Source organism: Apteryx mantelli, chromosome 5 (genome assembly GCF_036417845.1).
Source record: "Apteryx mantelli isolate bAptMan1 chromosome 5, bAptMan1.hap1, whole genome shotgun sequence".
NCBI classification, from domain to species: Eukaryota; Metazoa; Chordata; class Aves; order Apterygiformes; family Apterygidae; genus Apteryx; species Apteryx mantelli.
In genome coordinates, this window is record NC_089982.1 from 61,579,917 (window position 1) to 61,598,382 (window position 18,466).

Here is an 18,466-nt window from a genome sequence, read left to right on the forward strand (position 1 = left end):
GCAAAGCAGACAAAAAGGGAACTTTTTTTTGATATTATCCTTTGTATGTTTATATATGTGGATAACTATTTGGCTAATTTGTTTGCCATACAAATCAGTCATCTTACTACTTAGCCTTGGTGAGTACAACTTTACTGTCATCAATAGCACTACTGTTAATTTAAGGGACATACTTTTAAAGTGGAACCAGATTAATTGTCCAGACTAGACCTGCTGTTTTGGTTGTAGTAAAGAATACATTTCACATATTCACTATCCTAGGCAGTTAGTTAACAGCCCTTCCAGAGTCTGTCTGTTCAAGCAAAATATAGTTTCTTTATTTAATTCTGAAATGGCAGATGCAATGGTGACAGGGAACTGGTACCTGTAATAGGCTATTTGCAGTCTGATTTAATGTTTTGGTCTGTATATTCTGTAGTCAAAGTGACTAGAAACTTCCAGTTTGTTTAGAGAAAACAACACCTCTTTTCTTCTCTTTGGACCTCTGATAAAAACATGCAAGTGACACAATAGGGAGGTCAAATTTACTTCATTTTAAAAGACTAATGTAGTTCAAGAAAAAAAATAAGAATCCCAAATTCGAGTTGTCATACTGCCATTCAGTAATGCTCAGTACAAATCTCTTTTGAAATACTAGTCTGAATTATCTTTATTAGCTTAAGATTCATTTATCAGTAGAAGGTTATATAGTCTGGAAGCTCTTGTAGCACTTAATATTAGCATCTAATTTGAGAAATCAATCAGTGTTTAAAAACAAAAGTAAGATTGAGAGAATGAATCCAAATTTTTTTTTTTTTTTTAATACAGGATTTCTGCAATGACAGGAATTACATTTCAGAAGAGACAAGAGTTCTTCTTTTAACGGGAAAGGTACCGTATTTTGACAAGATATTCTTTTGATTGAATGTTGTGTGTGATTTTTTTTTTAATGTTATTTTTAAGGTTTTTAAAAAAATCATAACATGGATGACAGTAGTTTGTGTATAATGATTTGTCATTCTGAATAGTCATAAATATACATTTCTTTTACTTGCTGGCTTTATTAAGACCTTTAACTCCACATACTATTTGGTGAGGATGGATCTGAGGATGGTAAGCTTTTTACCTTTGCACTGTCCATCCTGTGCACCGAAGCATAGGTTCTTGATTAACTACAGTTTTTCGCCTAATTACAGAGTTTTTCTTTATTGATATAACATGACATAAAGTTATGATTCAAATACTTAATTGTGACACCACCTAGCACTGAGGGTCTTAACTTTGTAATCTTAATATTTTTAATATGGTTGGTTATGCAGCTAAATTAAACTACAAATGTCTACACCTTTTTGAACAGCTCATTTTATTGGTATATAGTCACTCCACACACAGTTTGTCTGGTACTGTCACAGAGAGAGAACATACTGAATCTTTATAGTGAAGAAAACAAAAAAATCTATATTTATTCCTTTTCCCCACAAACTGTCCTTTCTTTTTCAGGTTTCTGAAACTTTCTTTCCCAGGTTCTCTTTAAATTGTATCAGAGTGCTTTTTAATCTAGTTCACAAAATTAGTAGATTTTTCATGAAATTAGAGAAACAGGGCTGGCTGTCCTGTAAACTAGAAAAATCCAGAGAAAAATAAATCATGTTTCTAATAAAAATTTCATCTGTATTTGTTAATTTTCACATTCCATGTTCTTTGAATTATTATTGCATTAGTTCCTAAAATCTTCAGTTAGAGAAAGCAGTATTTTATGATGGTTGTTTTCATGATAAGGGTGGAGACAGAGGATCACTCGGTAAATAGCCGTATCATTTAAAATTGCTGTTCCTCCCCCTGTTTGTTCTCCTCTACAGAAAGTTTCCGGTATCAGAGCAGTTCATGTGCATGAGGTTTGCTCAGTTGGCAGAATCAGTTCTGCTCCCCTGCCCCTCCTTGCTTCATGCTCACAGGCTCCCCCCAAAAAAGTGCTCTGTTATCCGTGTTGGGCAAAAACCCAACTGGCGATTTCAGTAGAATTAATCTATCTGATTTTTATTATCTGAAGGAGATCATCATTGATGCACTGCCAACGTTGTAGGGGGTGACAGGCAGCTCAGGGGCACATACCTAACAGCATAACTGAATCAGAAGAGGGTGTCTGTCTACTGCTAAAACTGTTTCACCTTTGGCGGTGTTCAAATATAATTAATTAAACATTTGTAACTTTGAAGTAAGTTTGGTGGTTGTGTGACGGTATTCCTCCTTTAATAAGGCATTCAGCAAATTAGGCTAAAGCTGTATCATAACTAAAAAACCTTGTTAATTTAAGACAGGCTTTCTATTAAAATACAGTTATATTGGAGAGGTGTTCCCTTACAAAGCTAATACTGTTTCATTTTTTCACAACAGTGAAAACTGCTTAACATTTATTCCATGCTCTAATGGCATGCACAACACTTGCTTCATTTTCTGTCTACTTCCATTTCGTATTAGGATACGCCGTTCAGTCAGGCCTTTCAGTGGTCCTTTTGGTCTAGTATTCTCTTTACAGAGGGGCCAGAACAACATGTTTTGGGAGAGCGTGCAAATCCAGCCGCTTTCTCCAGTGCATTTCCCTCTAGTACTCCCCAGCATGTGTAATGTTTATATTGGGATGTTGGACTCTGCATCTCTTCCTGTTGGTTTTCATATCTGGTTATGGACTTGTCCATGAATGTTTACTCTTGTTTTGAACCTGCTGATACTCTGCCTTCACAACCTCTTGTGGCGATAGGTGCCAAAAGTTCACAACCTGCTGTATGAGGAAGCACTTATTTTCCTCTCTTAAATATTTTCTTTCTCCTGCTAGTTTCACCAAATGTTTCCTAATTTTTATAAAATACTCAGCAAACTGAGCAAACAAAACATGTTATAAGAATAGTATTTTTAAGTAAATTTTGTGCAGTATTAGCCTCTAGGATGATGCAACTACTGAACAGGTGATCAGTAATGAGCCATTTCTATGGAGGTTGTTGCTTCTTTGCTGGCAAAGCAGTATCCAGTGTCTGTGCTGTCTCTCTCCTGCCTGCTCCCTCATAACTTCTACACAGGGGAATTAATTTTTTTTGTGAGAATGTCTTAATAAATTAACTTGGTCTCTGAGGAAATGTAAATTACATGAAGAATTTGTCATGCCAGCTATGAAAACTTCCTTGGCTTATCTCAAGAGACAAAATAAAAAAATTCTTCCTACTGTCTACCCGGCCTGACCAAATCAGTCGACAGACACCAGCCGTAGCAATATCTAAAATACCAACAGTGTGTCAGAAAACCCCAGAATAGATGGTGTTAAAATAAATGGTATTTTTATACCAACTTTCTGTATAGTTTAAGAAAAGCATACACATTTCCTACTGTTGCAATGAACCTAATCCTGCATTATGTTTTGGAAAGCGTTTGTATCTCTCTTGCCACAGACACCATTGCTTCTGCAGATTTAGAGGCTTTGCGATTACAGGAGATTACCACACTCCTTCAGCCCCCTAATATTTTCTACCATTCTGGCCTTCATTGAGACTTTTATAGCTGATATTCCTTCAAAGCATGAGAGATAGCAAGGCAATTGATCAAGTGCTGTTAGCTGATGAAATATAAAAGTATGATAGACTGCGTTTTTTAAGTAAAGATGGGACCTATAGCTCTAAATTGATGGCATCATGAATAAGACTGTTAATCCTCATCATCCCAGAGGTATTTTAGAAAAGTCAAGGAAATATTTTAAAAAAATACGTATATGTACTGAAGTTCCTATTTTTAACACTGAACCATTTTCTTTTAGCCAAAACCAACTGGTGTATTAGGTACAGTAAACAAACCATTATCTGCTACTGGAAGGAGACCATATATTAGAACCACAGGATCAGAGACTGGAAGCAATATCAGTGTAAACTCTGAGCTGAGCTCTTCTGCGGGAAACAGATCAAGGTACAGGAGTTTGAAAGATAGCTTCTTTCCTCAGCTCTTAATTTCATGTTCTCCAGGGTTCTTGCACATTTTAGGATAGGAGATGATTTGGTGTGTGTGTCACTGTTATAGTCTGGATTTGAACAGTGAGCTGTTGTTCTTTGTCCAGTATTTATAAATATTGATAATAGGTAAAATCTCCATCTTTGTTTCTTCCCTAGGCAAGAAGTTGGTACAACATATTGTTGTGCCTGCCTGTAGTCATACAGAATACAACAGAAGAGACATTACAGTGTCCTGAAATTATGATGGTTAATATTGTTAGTATTTTTGCATCAGAAAATATATGAATTGAAGAAACCAGTTATAGTTAATACTAAACAGCTTTTGCAACTCACACATTTATGATGTATAAATTAGGATTAATCTTGATTGGTAACAATAAATATTTTTGGTATAGTTGAAATATTTGGATCTGTTTAAGATCAAGAACAATAAAAAAGAGCATGCTTAAGAGGACCAGGGTCTCAGTGGAAAGATAAAATATATGATTTCATACTCTTTTTTTCTAGTAAGTCTTATTTTCCTTGTGAATCCAAAGAGCTTTTCAGTTTCTCATAAATTTGGAGAAACACTTTATGTTTTCAGATTTTAGGATTAAGTTTAATTTGTTTTGGAATTGACTAACTGGATAAGTAAAGGGTTAAAGAAAGTAGAGAAAATCAACTGTTCAGTTGCTACTTTTCATAAAGCTTAAGAGAAGTATCTCTCAGTTCAGAATGTGTTCTGTGTGTGGGAAGGGGATTAGGTGGGTCTGATATGTAGTAATGATTTTTTTTTTTTTTAATATTTTAGTTTTTAAACTATTGTGTGTTTATGTAAATTAACTGGAAGCTTGAGCATTACTGGTCCTGATGTTATTTTTTCCTACCTGCCTTTGCCAATATCAGAGTTTCCTATCTGAAACAAGAACACAGCATTGCTTAGAGCACAGCTCTTAAATTTGTGAAAAGAATTATGTGACACAGTGCCTGTGACTGGGCTCAGTGACTAGGCACTCCCTTTCAGTTCTGTTCTGAGATAGAAAATGTAAACACAAAGTAAGGTAAATCCAACTCTCTCAATAATTTAGCCTGTCTACATTGATATTAAAAAAAAAAAAAAAAAAAGTTACCTTTACTTCTTCTGGTTGTTTTTGTTCTGTATTTTGGTTTCTTTTGTCTTTAATTGTGCTACCAGGGAACAAAGTTCAGATATATCAGAAACTGGGGTCAGCGAAAATGATGAAAATCCTGTGAGGATTATTTCAGTCACACCAGCAAAGACGGAACCTGTGAAAAACAAGGTATGGTTTGCAGGTTTTGTGGACTTTGTCTCTATAATCAGCTTGGCCTGGGGGATTTATTCAGTATATATCATTGTATCTTAGATGATTCCTGCAAAATCGGTAATATCTGATTTCATTTCACATAATTGTATCATTTCCTTAGCCCATAAAAAGACCCCTTAATTTCAAAACTACTGGTTATTTTATCTAGACAAATTAATAGAGAACATGTGCTCAAAAATAGCTCAGGCAAATCAGAAGGGACTTTCTCCTTTTTTTTATAAAATTCCAAAAAATTTTCACCTTTATTCTATCTTTTTCCAGTTTTTAATAACAGTAAAGTGGTGATTCAAAGTGAAGGTGGACACCTGTGTCTTTTAACTTATAAAACATATCATTGCATGAGGTTTAACAAAGATAAACACGAAGTCCTGCACCTGGGATAGATTAAAGCCAAGCAGCAGTACAGCAGGCTGAGATCTGCCTGGCTGAGGTGCAGCTCTGCTGAGGGGGAGCTGGGGGTCGGGGTGGGCAGCCAGCTGAACACGAGGCAGCCATGTGCCTTGGCAGCAGTGAGGGCAAGGCAGGTCCTGGGCTGCATCAGCCACAGGATAGCCAGCAGGGCGAGGGGTGTGATTATCCTGTTCTATTCAGCGCTTGCAAGGCCACACGTGAAATACTGTGTCCTGGGTTGGTCCTCCCCAGTTCAACAGAGACCTGGAAAAATTGAAGAGAGTCAAGCAGAGGGCCACCAAGATGATTAAAGGGTTGAAGAACTCAACATTTGAATAAAGGTTGAAGGAAGTGGGTTTGTGCAGCCTAGAGCAGAGAGGGCTTGGGATGTAATCACAGTCTTCCAATATCTAAAAGGTTGTTATGGAGAAGATGGAGGTACTCTCTTTTCAAGGCTGCATGGTAACAGGACAAGATGCTCTAGGTGTGAGTTGCTTCAGGGGAAATTCTATCTGGATATAAGACAAAACAATTCTTCATTGTGAGAAAAATTAAATACTGGAGTAGGTTGCCCAGAAAAATGGTGTTTTGGATTTGTATCTTCACATAGAGAAGCTAGATTTTTTTCCTTAATCTTTTTAAAATAAAATCCACATTATATACACACCTATGAGCTAATGAAGAAGATATATTTCTGACATTTCACCAGTATGATTCTTCTCTCCCTCCCACTAGAGTTCTGAAAAGTTAGATAAGTTAGGCAAAGCACTTAGAAAATAAGTCTTCAAAAATGTTTTCTCGGTTCTTGAAACCTGACTTTAGTTGAGATTTTCAAAGAGTGATTCATCTGTAATGTTTCTGTGAATAGCAATTGTAAATGTTTCATATGAATCTGATAAAATAATAAAGATTACAGAGACTGCATGACTTATTTAAACATTTAAGAAATAATGGTAGAATATTTAACAAAAAAAGTCCTTGCTTCAGGCACAGCACTTATGATAGGGAATGGTCTTAACTGAAGTGTTTGAAATTGTTAACTGTCATCCCAGCCATACTCCCTTTTCCCTGCTCTTCTTCCTGGAAAACTATTCCAGAAGCCTCTGCTCAAATGGAAGTCCAGCATCCGATTGCTTCCTCTTTGTCTCCATATGAACACTTTTCTGTGTAGAGACCTAGACTGCCACCAGCCTTTGTTTTTCACATATACAGACACAGCTTCACGAAATGTAATTGCTTTCATTGCCTTGTTTAGTGTATTGGGAAGAACGTGCACGTAGACCATACCTATTGAAACATGGAAGAATTAAGAAAGACAGTAGGTTTCACTTGTGTCTAGATCTTATTCCCTTTGTTCCCCCCAAGCCTTGCTTTTTTTCTTTTAATGGCATTTAGGGTTTTTATAATCTGAATCTTCACAGAAATTTGGTCTCAGAATTTGTGTCTGTTGAAGTAAATATCATTTGCTCTAGCAGAATCATTACGCTTGCTCCGCAATTCTCTCTCCTGTAGACTGGCAGAGAGACAACAAAGGAGCTTGTCCAGTAGAACCACCATGGGAGAATCTCAGATTATCAGTCTTACTCTAATCTTGCTTCCAAATGACTAAGAAGATATATTGAGTACAGATATTAAAATTACATAGTTATAGTGTAGAAAATCCTTTTGAAAGGTTAATGTCAAATATCTCATTTAGTAATACCTTTTACTAGAACTAAGTTGATGTGGTATGTTTTTATAACAACATGTATGTTTCATAAACTGATGTTTCTGTCAGAAGGAGGTAACAATTCCAGTTTACCTTTGGGATTTTTTTCTTTTTTATTTCACATTTAATGATTTTTCTTTTATAGGAAATTAATTCTGATCAGGCTACACAAGGAAACAGCACTGAACGTGGGAAAAAAAGAACAGCAACAGCATCTGGAACTGAGAATATTCATCAAAAAACAGAAGAAAAGAATGCAGAAGAAACAGGACCATCACTCGCAGCAAAAACCAGGAGAGGGCGTCCACCCAAACCTGAACCTCAGGGCACCACTGCAAAAAACGAGGAAACAAATAAACCACCTGTCAGGGGAAGGAAAAGGGCAGCAGTCAGTCAAGAAAATCCAGGGGGATTAGAAGCAGGTAACGCCAAAGCACCAAAACAGCAAGACACAGCAAAAAAGCCAGCAGCAGCACAGAGACAAATTGATCTACAAAGGTAAAAAAAAAAATTTTTTAAAGTGGGATGGGCCATTCCTCTCTCAAGATAGACCCAGAATTTACAATTATAACAGGTCTAGCACAGGTTAAAGGATATAATTAAACCAAAGGATTTATATAAAAATAAAAACCATGGTCCAACTTGTGTTGAGTTCTGTTTTTCAATCAGGACAGCTAGAATTAAAAAACTGAATTTGTTCTGTCAGAACAAGATAATTTAACCTGTCTTCACCTTATTGTATTTTTGGTATGTTACATCCTAGTTCCCCTTATTAGCACTGCTATGTAAGAGAACCAAGAGTTGAGGGTATTTCAGTGCATTCATTGCAGGTATACAGGGATTCAAGTGCTTTGCTCTGCTCTAGTTCATTGATAACAGCGGTTTGAAAATTGGCCATCTTTCATGAAAATAATAAATTGTAATTCTTTTACAATATTCTGGATCTGATGCTTGTTTAATGCCATAATGTTAATATTAACAGCATTTATAATTGTGTATATATATGCATGTATGTACATACATATACATATTTACACATGTATTTATGTATACATACATATACATATATATGCACATTCATATTTAAGTAAATGAAAAACAGAATTTAGAACTGTGTAAACTACCAAATAGTTCTTGGATGATATTTTTATTTTTCTATATGTTTTAATATGTAGATTTGTTTTCTAATATAATGAAACTTCAAATGCACCTAGACACTGAGAAATTCATTTAGCTGAACCTTATTGTAACACTTCTGCATTAAAGTGTCCAAAGTTGTAGAGCAGTAAGGTAAGCTCAGCAAACCAGTGTGCTGGAATAAGTCTCAATTTGATCTGAAGGAAGTATGAATAATTTGCACAATAGTTTTTTTCTAGAGATTTTGTCAAATTGAAGATTTTGCAGAGAACCTTGATCAAATACGATTTCACGTTTCCACTCACAGTAAGGTTCATATACTAGTAAGTTGTCCAGTCTTTCAAGAGAATGGTGTTTGTGTACTGCCTTTCAGTGCTTTTTTTATACTTCTTAAGTCTTCATAATAAGCTACTCTACCCATAGCCTTAAATAAACCACTTACATCAGATAACTACTTTGAAATATGTAAGACCTCAGTATTTCTTGAAAAAAATACCACAACCATATTAACATTTTTTCAGAAGCCAGGTGCTTGGAAGTGATGGAGATTCACTGTTGGAGATAGACTCAAGTCCAGGATATTCCCAAAATGCAATGGATCTTTTTAAAGCCTGTGAGAGCAGCCAGGAAGACACTGAGGATACAGAGATAGCAGAAGGAGGCTTCCTTAAGGTGTAGCAGGCATTTTATATAGGACACTTCTGTGTTTTTATTGTAGCTTATAGAACAGGGAGTCAAAGAAACTTGTCTTCCTTCTATAAAAAGATATGTAAAAATATCTCTATGTCTGATAGTTTTTTTGTTTTTAAGTAGAAATGAACAAGTTACTGTAAATATTCAAAGTACTGCTTGCTTTTAAGACGCACACAATACTTTTATAAACCTGAGTAATTGAATACTTAGTTACCATTCTTATTCTCTGATCCCAGTGAAAGCTATGGAGAAATGTATTTCTGTTTATGCTGAACTACCATTCATTCAACTTGTGTATTTTCAAGTTTATCCAAAAGTTGTGTTATACAATAACAAAATGCAGTTATATTGAATTAATACTGTGATAGTTGAGAAGAGTCACAGGTATAATGAAATAGATAAGATATACACAATACAGATAGGATTTTGAGTCAGAATTAATGTTCTGTGATTAACTGTGATTAACAGAATTAATGTCCTGTTCTTGTGATTAACTTTTTTTTCCCCTTTTCTCCTCCCAAAAAGGTAAAAAGAAAACTCACTCGCAAAGGGAGGAAATGAAGGCCAAATAAAGGCATGCTCCAAGCTTCTGCAAAAACTAGGATTCAGAAATTTCCTGTACAGGAACTGAAATTACTTCAAAACACACAGCTTTCAGCTCTGTAAACAGAAGGAAAACTATGCTTCCCTTTCACATGAATTTAATCCTTCTCAATGGAAATGTAAAGCAGAAACTCTTGAGAAAGAGGCTAAAAGCATCTGTACTTATTTGCCCAGAGACTTTTTTATGAAAAGTCAATAATTAAGCAAATTGCTTAACACTTGGTTCCAGTTCCTGAGTTCTGGAGTTTAAAAGTGTATTTACACCATTAATTTTCATGCTGCATTTTTTTTAAAGAAAGTCAGAGGAGGTCCTTACACTGACATTGAAAATTCATGATCCTAGAGCCAGGTATTCCCATGTTTCACAGAGAAAGTAGAAGTCTACTGAATGGATTTTAAACAAGACTAGAGGAAAAAAATCACAAAAAAATTTTTTTTGCTTTACTTTTGGAGACTGTTTTATGTATAATTCTTTCTGCCTGCCTACTTTTCTGCAAAAATAAGATGTACAGATTTCAGTTCCCTGCTATGAAAAGTCATGTGGTGGCAATTTTATAAATGTTGCTTTCTGATTTTTATCAGAGTGGGAAAGTAATCACTTAAAATTATTATTAATTTGCAAGTAGACATTTCATTTTTTAATTTTCCCTCCATTTTAGTTTAATATAATTTGCAATAAATGTACATATTGATGTTTGTTTTATAAAAACATATATCACTTTTAAGTGTTTTTACTCCCGCAGTTCTGTTGGAATATTCTAAATTTTAAAGGAGTAAAGACAGTCCAGCATTTGATTTTATAATGTTTGTCACCAGATTTTTATTACTGATGTAAAGAAAAAAACTCAGTTTTTAAAAATAGTTGGACTTTGGCAGCTTTGTAAGGAAAGTTGGAAATGTTTAGGATTGTTCTCAATTTTAAGCATTGTGCTGATTGGAAGTAAGTCTGTTTTGCATTTTGTCTTCCTGTCCAGACTCATTTTTTAATGTTTATTTTAGAAGATTGTTGCATCAATATTATGTTTCCTGGCATTGTTCAGCATAGATACAGTGTACACTTTTACGTACACATGATCATATTTAAGTTTGTTGCATAAAATAAACGCTTCTAGGTGTCATGTGGTAGTAGTCTTTTTTTTCTTTCTCCGTAAAACAGCTGTTTGCTGTGTACGTGTGCATGGTCTTGGGTTCGTAGAAATGTTATGTTGAGCAAACAAGCTGTAATGCAGATAATTATATAGTTAAAAAGATACATTTTTGGCTGATATTATGATGCTTTCTTTTGTAAAGCGTGTGAAGAAGGGGGTTGGTCTGCAGAATGACAGTGAACAAGTCACTTCGCTTCTCAGTTTCCCATTTCTCACAAATTGTTCCCTCGAAATCTCTTGATACATTGTAGAAGAGCTGGATACTATTGACATTAGTTAAAGATTACCTGCTATCCTAAGATGATTAAGCATATTTGGGTGCTGTTAAAATAAATGGCTCTGTCTCTCGTATCAAGATACAGTATTTAATTGGTGTTGCAGTTATTTTTCCTCTGTACCAGAGAAAAAAAATCACTCTCTTCACAGAGCAATATGCCACTCTCTTACTAAAGCAGTCTGGGATGCTTTGGCTTGAAAGATTTTGCATGCTTTTGATAGAGAGACACTGCGAGATTAAAGAGCAAGTAATTACACATATATCCATCATGGTTTTGATTTCTAAAACTGAAATACTTTCACAAATTGGATGTACTGATCATAATATAGTTTCCTGTGGGTTCTCTGTTCAAATACTTCCCTCATGCAAAAGATGTGCCGTTTTGGTGGTTCTTAAAACAAATTTTAAACCTTTTTGTTACAATATTTTAAGTGCTACCCCCCCCCCCCCCAAAAAAAAAAAATCTTTTAGAAATTAGCTCTGGTAGCTAGTAGCTCTAGGTAGTAGAGTGCCTCTAACAATGCTTCAGAATCTAGACTTGAAAAATTTTGCAAATTTTCATTCAGAATTGTTTCAAAAAGCTTTGATTTTTATGAGGTGGATGATAGATATTTTTTTTTTCTTCAGTTTTTGGTCAAATTGATTTCAATGTCAAATTATTCTCATCCTAGAATAATTTAGGTTAAAGGGGGTTTCTGGAGGTTTTATGGTCCAATGCCCAGCTCAGAGCATGGCCTTTCAGTTGTCTTTAATTTACAAACACAGAGTTATGAAATTTCTGCATGATAACTGTTTCTCTTTTATCTGTTTTCTTTAAGAGAATGTTTGAGTTACTTTAATAAGTTGATTATAAGGATAGCCAAAGAAAATTGGTGCCTTCATGTAGCAAATTATGTTGGACATAGTTGGCTGAGCAAAAATGCAGTATACAAACTATAGGAAAAAGCCTGGTCTTTTGGTGGAACTTGCCACAGACAAGTCTACATACAGAATTTCTCTGCCTGTTCTCCCTGCTGCCTAGTTTTTCCAGTGAAAAAATGTTTGTTTTGTACTTAACCATCTATGAATTTTAAAATATTTTACAAAAGAATGGGGATTGTCTCACTGTAATCAGAAAACTGGTACTCAGAATTAGTCACTTGTTCAAAGTGAGATGAAGAATAAAAGGAAGCAGAATAAAACCCAGTTGTTTATCCAGGGTAGTATTAGAAGGTCCTGAAGTTTTATATTCGGAGTTGTATAGTTTGAGCTAAACTCAACTCAGTGGAAACTGAAGTTCCCATCTTCTTTGTTTCCTCTGATTCCAGGAATGTATGGTTCTCATAAGAGTAAGACAGAAAGGTTGTATTGTTGTGAGAACATATTTCATAATCCAGTAAATTAAGCCACTCCACAGAATTTAATCTGAATTGTTGTTTTTAGACAAAATAATAATATTTTCTAGAGAGAACCTGTATATTTATTAAACAGCAAGAATAATATCCATTACAAATTTTCTTTGCATATGCTATGATAAACTTTAAAATTTTAGAGCTGCTAAATAACAAAAAATACTCATCTAAAATGTATTTCCAGCCAATGGATGCTTAGTACATACTGCTGGACCAATTTCAACATCAGAATGGCCCAGAACAGGTATGGTCCAGAACAGGAAATACATGTGTGTTCCTTGAGTTTAGGCAAATAATTATTCTTTTGTTCCCCTGGAAGCTGAGACTGTTCTCTGTTGACCCTGCTGCACCAAAGCTTCTGAAGCAGGAGAGTTGGTGATTAGGGCAGTCCCAGGCGTGGGGTTTGGTGCTGGGGCTGAGTGTCTTAAAGCAAGTGGGTCATCACTGTCTGCTCTAACAATTTCATAGGCAATAATCTGATTTCTTACCCTGGCATGGCACAGTTACAGCAATCAACTTGTAGCTGGCTTGTAGACTGGGACACTACCCCAAGCAGAGCTGGGACTTTTGGAATATTTTGCTCTACAGTAGGAGTGAAGACTCAGGCTGATTCAGAACTACCATCTGCTTTGCTATAAGTTTGGGTGCCTCAGCATCATCCATCTCAGTAATGCCTGGAACAGAAATGGGGTGGGCTCACTCCAGCAGCAGAGGACTGTGAACCATTGCCCTTCTCTGGTCAGGCTTTTTGGAAGCCACAGGTGTATGGTGCTGTACATGAGCACTGTACTGCTCACTGCATACTCACTGCACACTGCTGCTCGCTGGAGGTGGCAGATAAGCTCTGCTCTGCTTCCTGTGTAACTGGAAGAGGTGGTCACTGCCCAAGTACTTCATGCCATCAGCTCATGGAGAGAAAGGAGAGAGCAATCAGCAGTCTGGACAAACTATTGCAGGTGGTGGTGGCAGCCTGCTTTCTGGGACATGAAAGGCAATATACCTGTGCTAGGTGCTCTGTAGTTGAATAATACTCTGGTACCTCTAGGGACGCTGGCTAATTTTAATGTCTTCCTATCCTCTCTAAATCAGTGGATATTCTGAGGCTTTTCTCCGGTATATTTATATGTAGTCATATGCATAAAACTGACTCTTGCATCTCAAAAGAACTGTTTGCTGATCGTACTCTAAGCCACTCCAGCCTCCCATATAACCTCAGGTAGACTTGCAAATGTCTGTTCATTAAGTAAAAAGTATGATTCCAGATGTTCAGAGGGAGCAGAGCTGATTAAAGCCGGTGACACAGAACAATAAAGGATAGGTGTAATGTGACATGGGTAAAAATAGAAATCAAGAGATGGTTACTAACTATCTGAACAGTAGCATTTTGGAAGAACTGGCCAAAAGAGAAGTAGGCTTAAGATGGATTTAGGTTATATGAATTTGGGATTATAGGGCTTGGGGGCCTGTGATGTATAGGCCTGCACTTGATGCCCCTGTGCTGTGTGTACACTGCTGGTGACGTTCCCATCGCATCTTGCACCACAGGTATCAAAAGCACTAGACATGCTACAATCCACCCAAGAGGGGTTGTGATTTGTAAAGTTCAGAATTAGCTAATAGGTAAAAAGTAATAAAAGTACTCTTTAGAAAACATTTTATTCAGCTCTTTCAAGTAATTCCCTTCTCTTTTGTGCCTTCAGGTAACACTATTATAAACAAATTCTCTTGCGCTTCTTTTAGTTTAAACCAAAAAGATAAGGTTTTGCTATGCATCTCTGGAAATCTGAAGACTGTACTGATCTGTAATTTGAAACTGTTCTGTACAGCTTTTAGTCATTTTGATTGAAATAATCTTTTTGCTTAAAAGTTTACTTTGTCACATAAGTTTTCCACGTGCTAAAATGGATGTTGGAAAGATATGCTTAAGTTAACTTCCTAATATCCCTGGTCTGAGGTAATGTTTGGAGTCTCTGATTTTAAAGTCATTGAGAGATCTACTAAGCCAATAATAGTATTTGCTCTCAGTACCGGAGCAGTCACTTTAGATTTCTGTAGTGGCTTTCCAAAAACCAAAGGTGAGGTGGTGAATAATACAGAATTTGCATGAGTTAGATGGGGAACCAGGTAAATCTCAAGTGGAGGGTTTCTCCAAATCAAACATGTTCCTCCTGGCTGTGAGAAAGCCATACTTGTTCTTTTCCATCATTTGGGCATGAAACTTCATCTTAGCTCAAATGGATCACTTTTGGCCGTTCTTTGAAAATAGTGGTTACTTAATCACTTTGGGGGGAGGGGGTGGTCTCCAGCTTTCAGATGGCTAGTCTAGTAAAAGAGGAAGATTTGTGTCTCTTTTGGAAAATCCCATCTTCCGCATGGTTCAAGAACATAGCACTTAATGAGGTCTACAAGGGAGGCCAGACAGCAGATTTCCCAGACAGGAACCGTGTTGCATTCAGCGGATAGAAATCCCAGTTAGGGCAGCGTTCTCTTCCAAAAACAAAGGGAAGTGTAAAAAGACGCTGTCTTTGATTTTCCTCATGCTCAGGTTGCTCATGCTGTGCTGCCAGATGGGGGGCTCCGGAGGGGCTGGCTGCAGAGGAAAAGAGGAACCCCTGCTCTGACCCATTTCTGACCCTTTGGGGGAAATGTGTTTACATTTTGTTTGTTAGACTCTGCATTAGTAGCAAGAATTTAAACTTTGTTTTTCCCGCAAAGGCACTCCAGGTTTCCTCCCTGATTCTGCCCAGCTTGCTTGTGTTACTTGCTCCCTTCATCAAGCAGCAAGTCCTTACTGATCTCCAGCCCCCACGCAGGCTTCAGCTCTGGTAAGCTGTTACCTAAATGTCACCTGGCCTATTAGCCGCATACAGTCAGCTCAGAAACAGCCTGAAAGTCTTTCTTCACAATGCACTGAATGGCCAAATCTCTAAATGCTTTAGGGAACTTGTCTGGTCATCTGGAATACTACAAGCCACCACAGAAAATCCAGCACTCCCCAAGCCAAAAGTAGTAAGTGCACATTTTTAATCCTTTCTGGTTTCCACAGGCATATTGTGAGGCTCTACACACTCACAGATGGTATGTGTCAGATCATGGTGACATTTGCAGTCCTGTTGGGCTACCCATGAGGTAGACGTAGTCATCTCCTGAGCTTCTGCCGCTGGTCTTAATGGGATGTGGCAGAGCCAGATGATTGGCTACTTCTTGCCTGTTCTTCTGAGTCATTTCAGAGCAATGACAAGTGGTTGGTGGCAGGTGACATAACACTCATCAGAGGAAAAAGATATCATTTCAAACGCGATCATCAGTTGGTTCCAGCCCAATTTCAGGGATGGATGAGTCTGCAAAGAGGTTGCTGCATCTGTGTGGTGTGTTATTTCACAGGGAGAGGGAGAGGGCAAGAATGAGCACAGGCAGGAGCTGTGGGCTGGATCAGTGGGGAGTAGAAACCAACCTGAGGCAAAGGGGTCAGAGGAGCCTGCGTGCCAAAACCAAAGCAGGGCAGCCTTGAACTTACAGAGAGCACCTCAGTGCCAAGACCTCTGTGGGAAAGCCAGTTGATATCTCTGCCAGGGCTGACCACAGCAGTTGGTCTGATCTGAGCTCAGAGACCAACCAGGGTTTGGGAATATGTCATATTACTGCAGAGAAGGGTGATATCTAATCAGGGACAAAACCCAGAGTCTGAGCATGCCCTTAAAAGTCCTCGGGCACAATCATCTTTGCTGATGTGTTTCTCTAATGCCACTCCTGCTAGTTTTAGCAGTCACTATCACTTTTAGTAGGGCATTTGCTGACTGCTTCTGTTTATCATCAGGGTTTGCTTTTGCTTTTTGTCTGCTCCGTCCAAATACGGTGATTGTTTGATGCCTCTTTTAGTTTTGTTGCAAAGACATAGTTTCACACTTGTTTGCCCTGCACTGTCGCTTGGAGCAGGAAGCTCTCTCTTTGCCTGGGTTCAAATGAGCTTCCAAAAGAACCCTGTCTGGGGCGCTCATCCTTGCAGCACAGCTGCCCCGTAGCGCACAGTACAGGTTGGCATGTGCCCGTGGCTGGAATAAGCCAGGCTCGTCCCGTTCACCTGCAGCAGGGCCACGTTGCTATGCCCCAAATCGCTCGATGCTGTGAGCTGCCTGGGGAGCACAAGACGCAGCTCTGCGCCCCATGCCATCAGCTGCCCCCTCCACTGACCACGTAGGAACGGCTGCGCCAAATGCCCGGTTCAGCCCTTGAGCGCGGAGTCCTTGAAATCACGACAAATGTTCCCCTGCAGCATTACTCACCGTCGTTCTTCCTACTGTCCAATGCACAAAGTTGTGTCAACAACTTCACCTCTAAGTAGGCTATTTTTGTTTTCATGTTCACTTCCTGCTGATCCTGGTTTTTGCCATGACTGTTTGGGGTACAAAAAGTTCAATATCTCAACGGCACTCAAAGCCAGTAGGCATAACGTGCAGGAGTAATGTAAAGCTTTGTTTGGTTGGTTTTTAATATAATCATCTCATACAACCTTCAAGCACAGATCATTCGATCTCAGGCATTGACACAGCAGATGTTACCAAAATCCTTCCAGGTAGGATAATGGAGGTAGCTTTGACCTACCTTAAAAAATTAAAACAATATATTTATTTTATTACAGTTCAGGCTGGCAGCTGCTTTCGTAATGTCCAAGAGGTTACGACCGTGGCAGGAAGCGGCGGCATTGCGAGGGGAGCAGCTGAGCGGAGCCGAGCAGGGTTTGCTGCGGCTCGGTGAGAGGCAAGTGCAGGGCTGTAGGTGTGCAGACACCTATAGTGCATACGTGCCCAGGCACGGTAAAGGGACATGCAGCCTGCTGGTGGGGGGGGGTCTCCGAGGAGCTGTGCCCTCTGCCAGCCAGCCTGCTTGGGCTTCGCAAACCTGAGTTTGAGCAGACATGGTTAAAGTCCCAGGGATGCTACAAGGCAGGGAAAACACCTCTATGCTGCTTTGGAGGTTTCCTCTCTAGGAGGACGGGGTGAATATGGCTGCTAAATGTAGTGGTTTTAATAAAAGTATTTTCCTGATTTTTCATAATCCTAAGTATGATCTGCTAGTCCATGGTGACAGCCTGTACCACCTATGGGCAGCTTTTCAAACACCTTTTCCTGGCAGGTCTTACGCAGGTGCCGAAGCCACAGCCACACGCAGGAGCTGCCGCTGCCCCTTCCCCAAGCGGCGCCCACTGCGCGGCAGCACACAACACCGAGCCGGCAGCGCTGCGGGCTGCCCCACACCACTGCTTTCCCACTGCCACAGGTCAGGCTGTTCCCACTGCCGGAAAAGCCCGTCCTCGCAGAGGCAGCCCTGCGACGTCCTGGGGCCGGCTCTCCTTGCCCGAGCTGCCTGGTGCCCCACGGCCGCTGCTGCACTGGGCTTGGTTATCGCCTGCCGCATCTCAGGGGCGAGAGCCTGGCGCTCATCTTCACCACGCCAGACTTGCCAGCTGTCACGTCAGCAACGAAAGCCTGCTTGCTGCTTGCTCGCTCTTTGGCCTTGCGATGCCTCAAAGGACCCGGTAAGGTTTTTGCCCCTGGAGAGACCACTCAGCTCGGTGCAACGCCTGCTGCCCGGTCCCGGCCGCGCTCTGCCCCGAGGCTGCCCGGCCCCCTCCCTCCCTGCGGCGCTGCAGGTCTCCCCCACGGCTGCTGCGAGAGCTTTGCCGCGACGCAGGCCGGCGCAGGCAGCCCTCTCGGACGGCGTTGCCCCGAGAACGTTTCGGAATCGGCCTAAAGCCGGCAGCCGAGATTGTATCAGAACTGACTTAGCATCATTGAGCTATTTTCTTGCCAAAATGTAATACCT

General features: G+C 39.1%; 1 protein-coding gene across 3 annotated transcripts in view; it reads left to right on the forward strand.

Annotated features, from left to right (window-relative positions):
• The window catches only part of PDS5A (PDS5 cohesin associated factor A), an 86,335-nt gene extending 75,390 nt beyond the window's left edge, over window positions 1-10,945 (forward strand). For 2 of the 3 annotated variants that reach the window (XM_067298112.1, XM_067298113.1), the window contains exons 29-34: window positions 808-870; window positions 3,782-3,927; window positions 5,146-5,251; window positions 7,540-7,892; window positions 9,053-9,203; window positions 9,750-10,945. In XM_067298112.1, coding sequence (XP_067154213.1) covers window positions 808-870; window positions 3,782-3,927; window positions 5,146-5,251; window positions 7,540-7,892; window positions 9,053-9,203; window positions 9,750-9,785 — 855 coding nt within the window. In that variant the 3' untranslated portion in view covers window positions 9,786-10,945. The remainder of the gene's footprint in view (window positions 1-807; window positions 871-3,781; window positions 3,928-5,145; window positions 5,252-7,539; window positions 7,893-9,052; window positions 9,204-9,749) is intronic. The other variant, XM_067298114.1, reaches the window with a different exon arrangement.
• The last annotated feature ends 7,521 nt before the right edge of the window (window positions 10,946-18,466 follow it).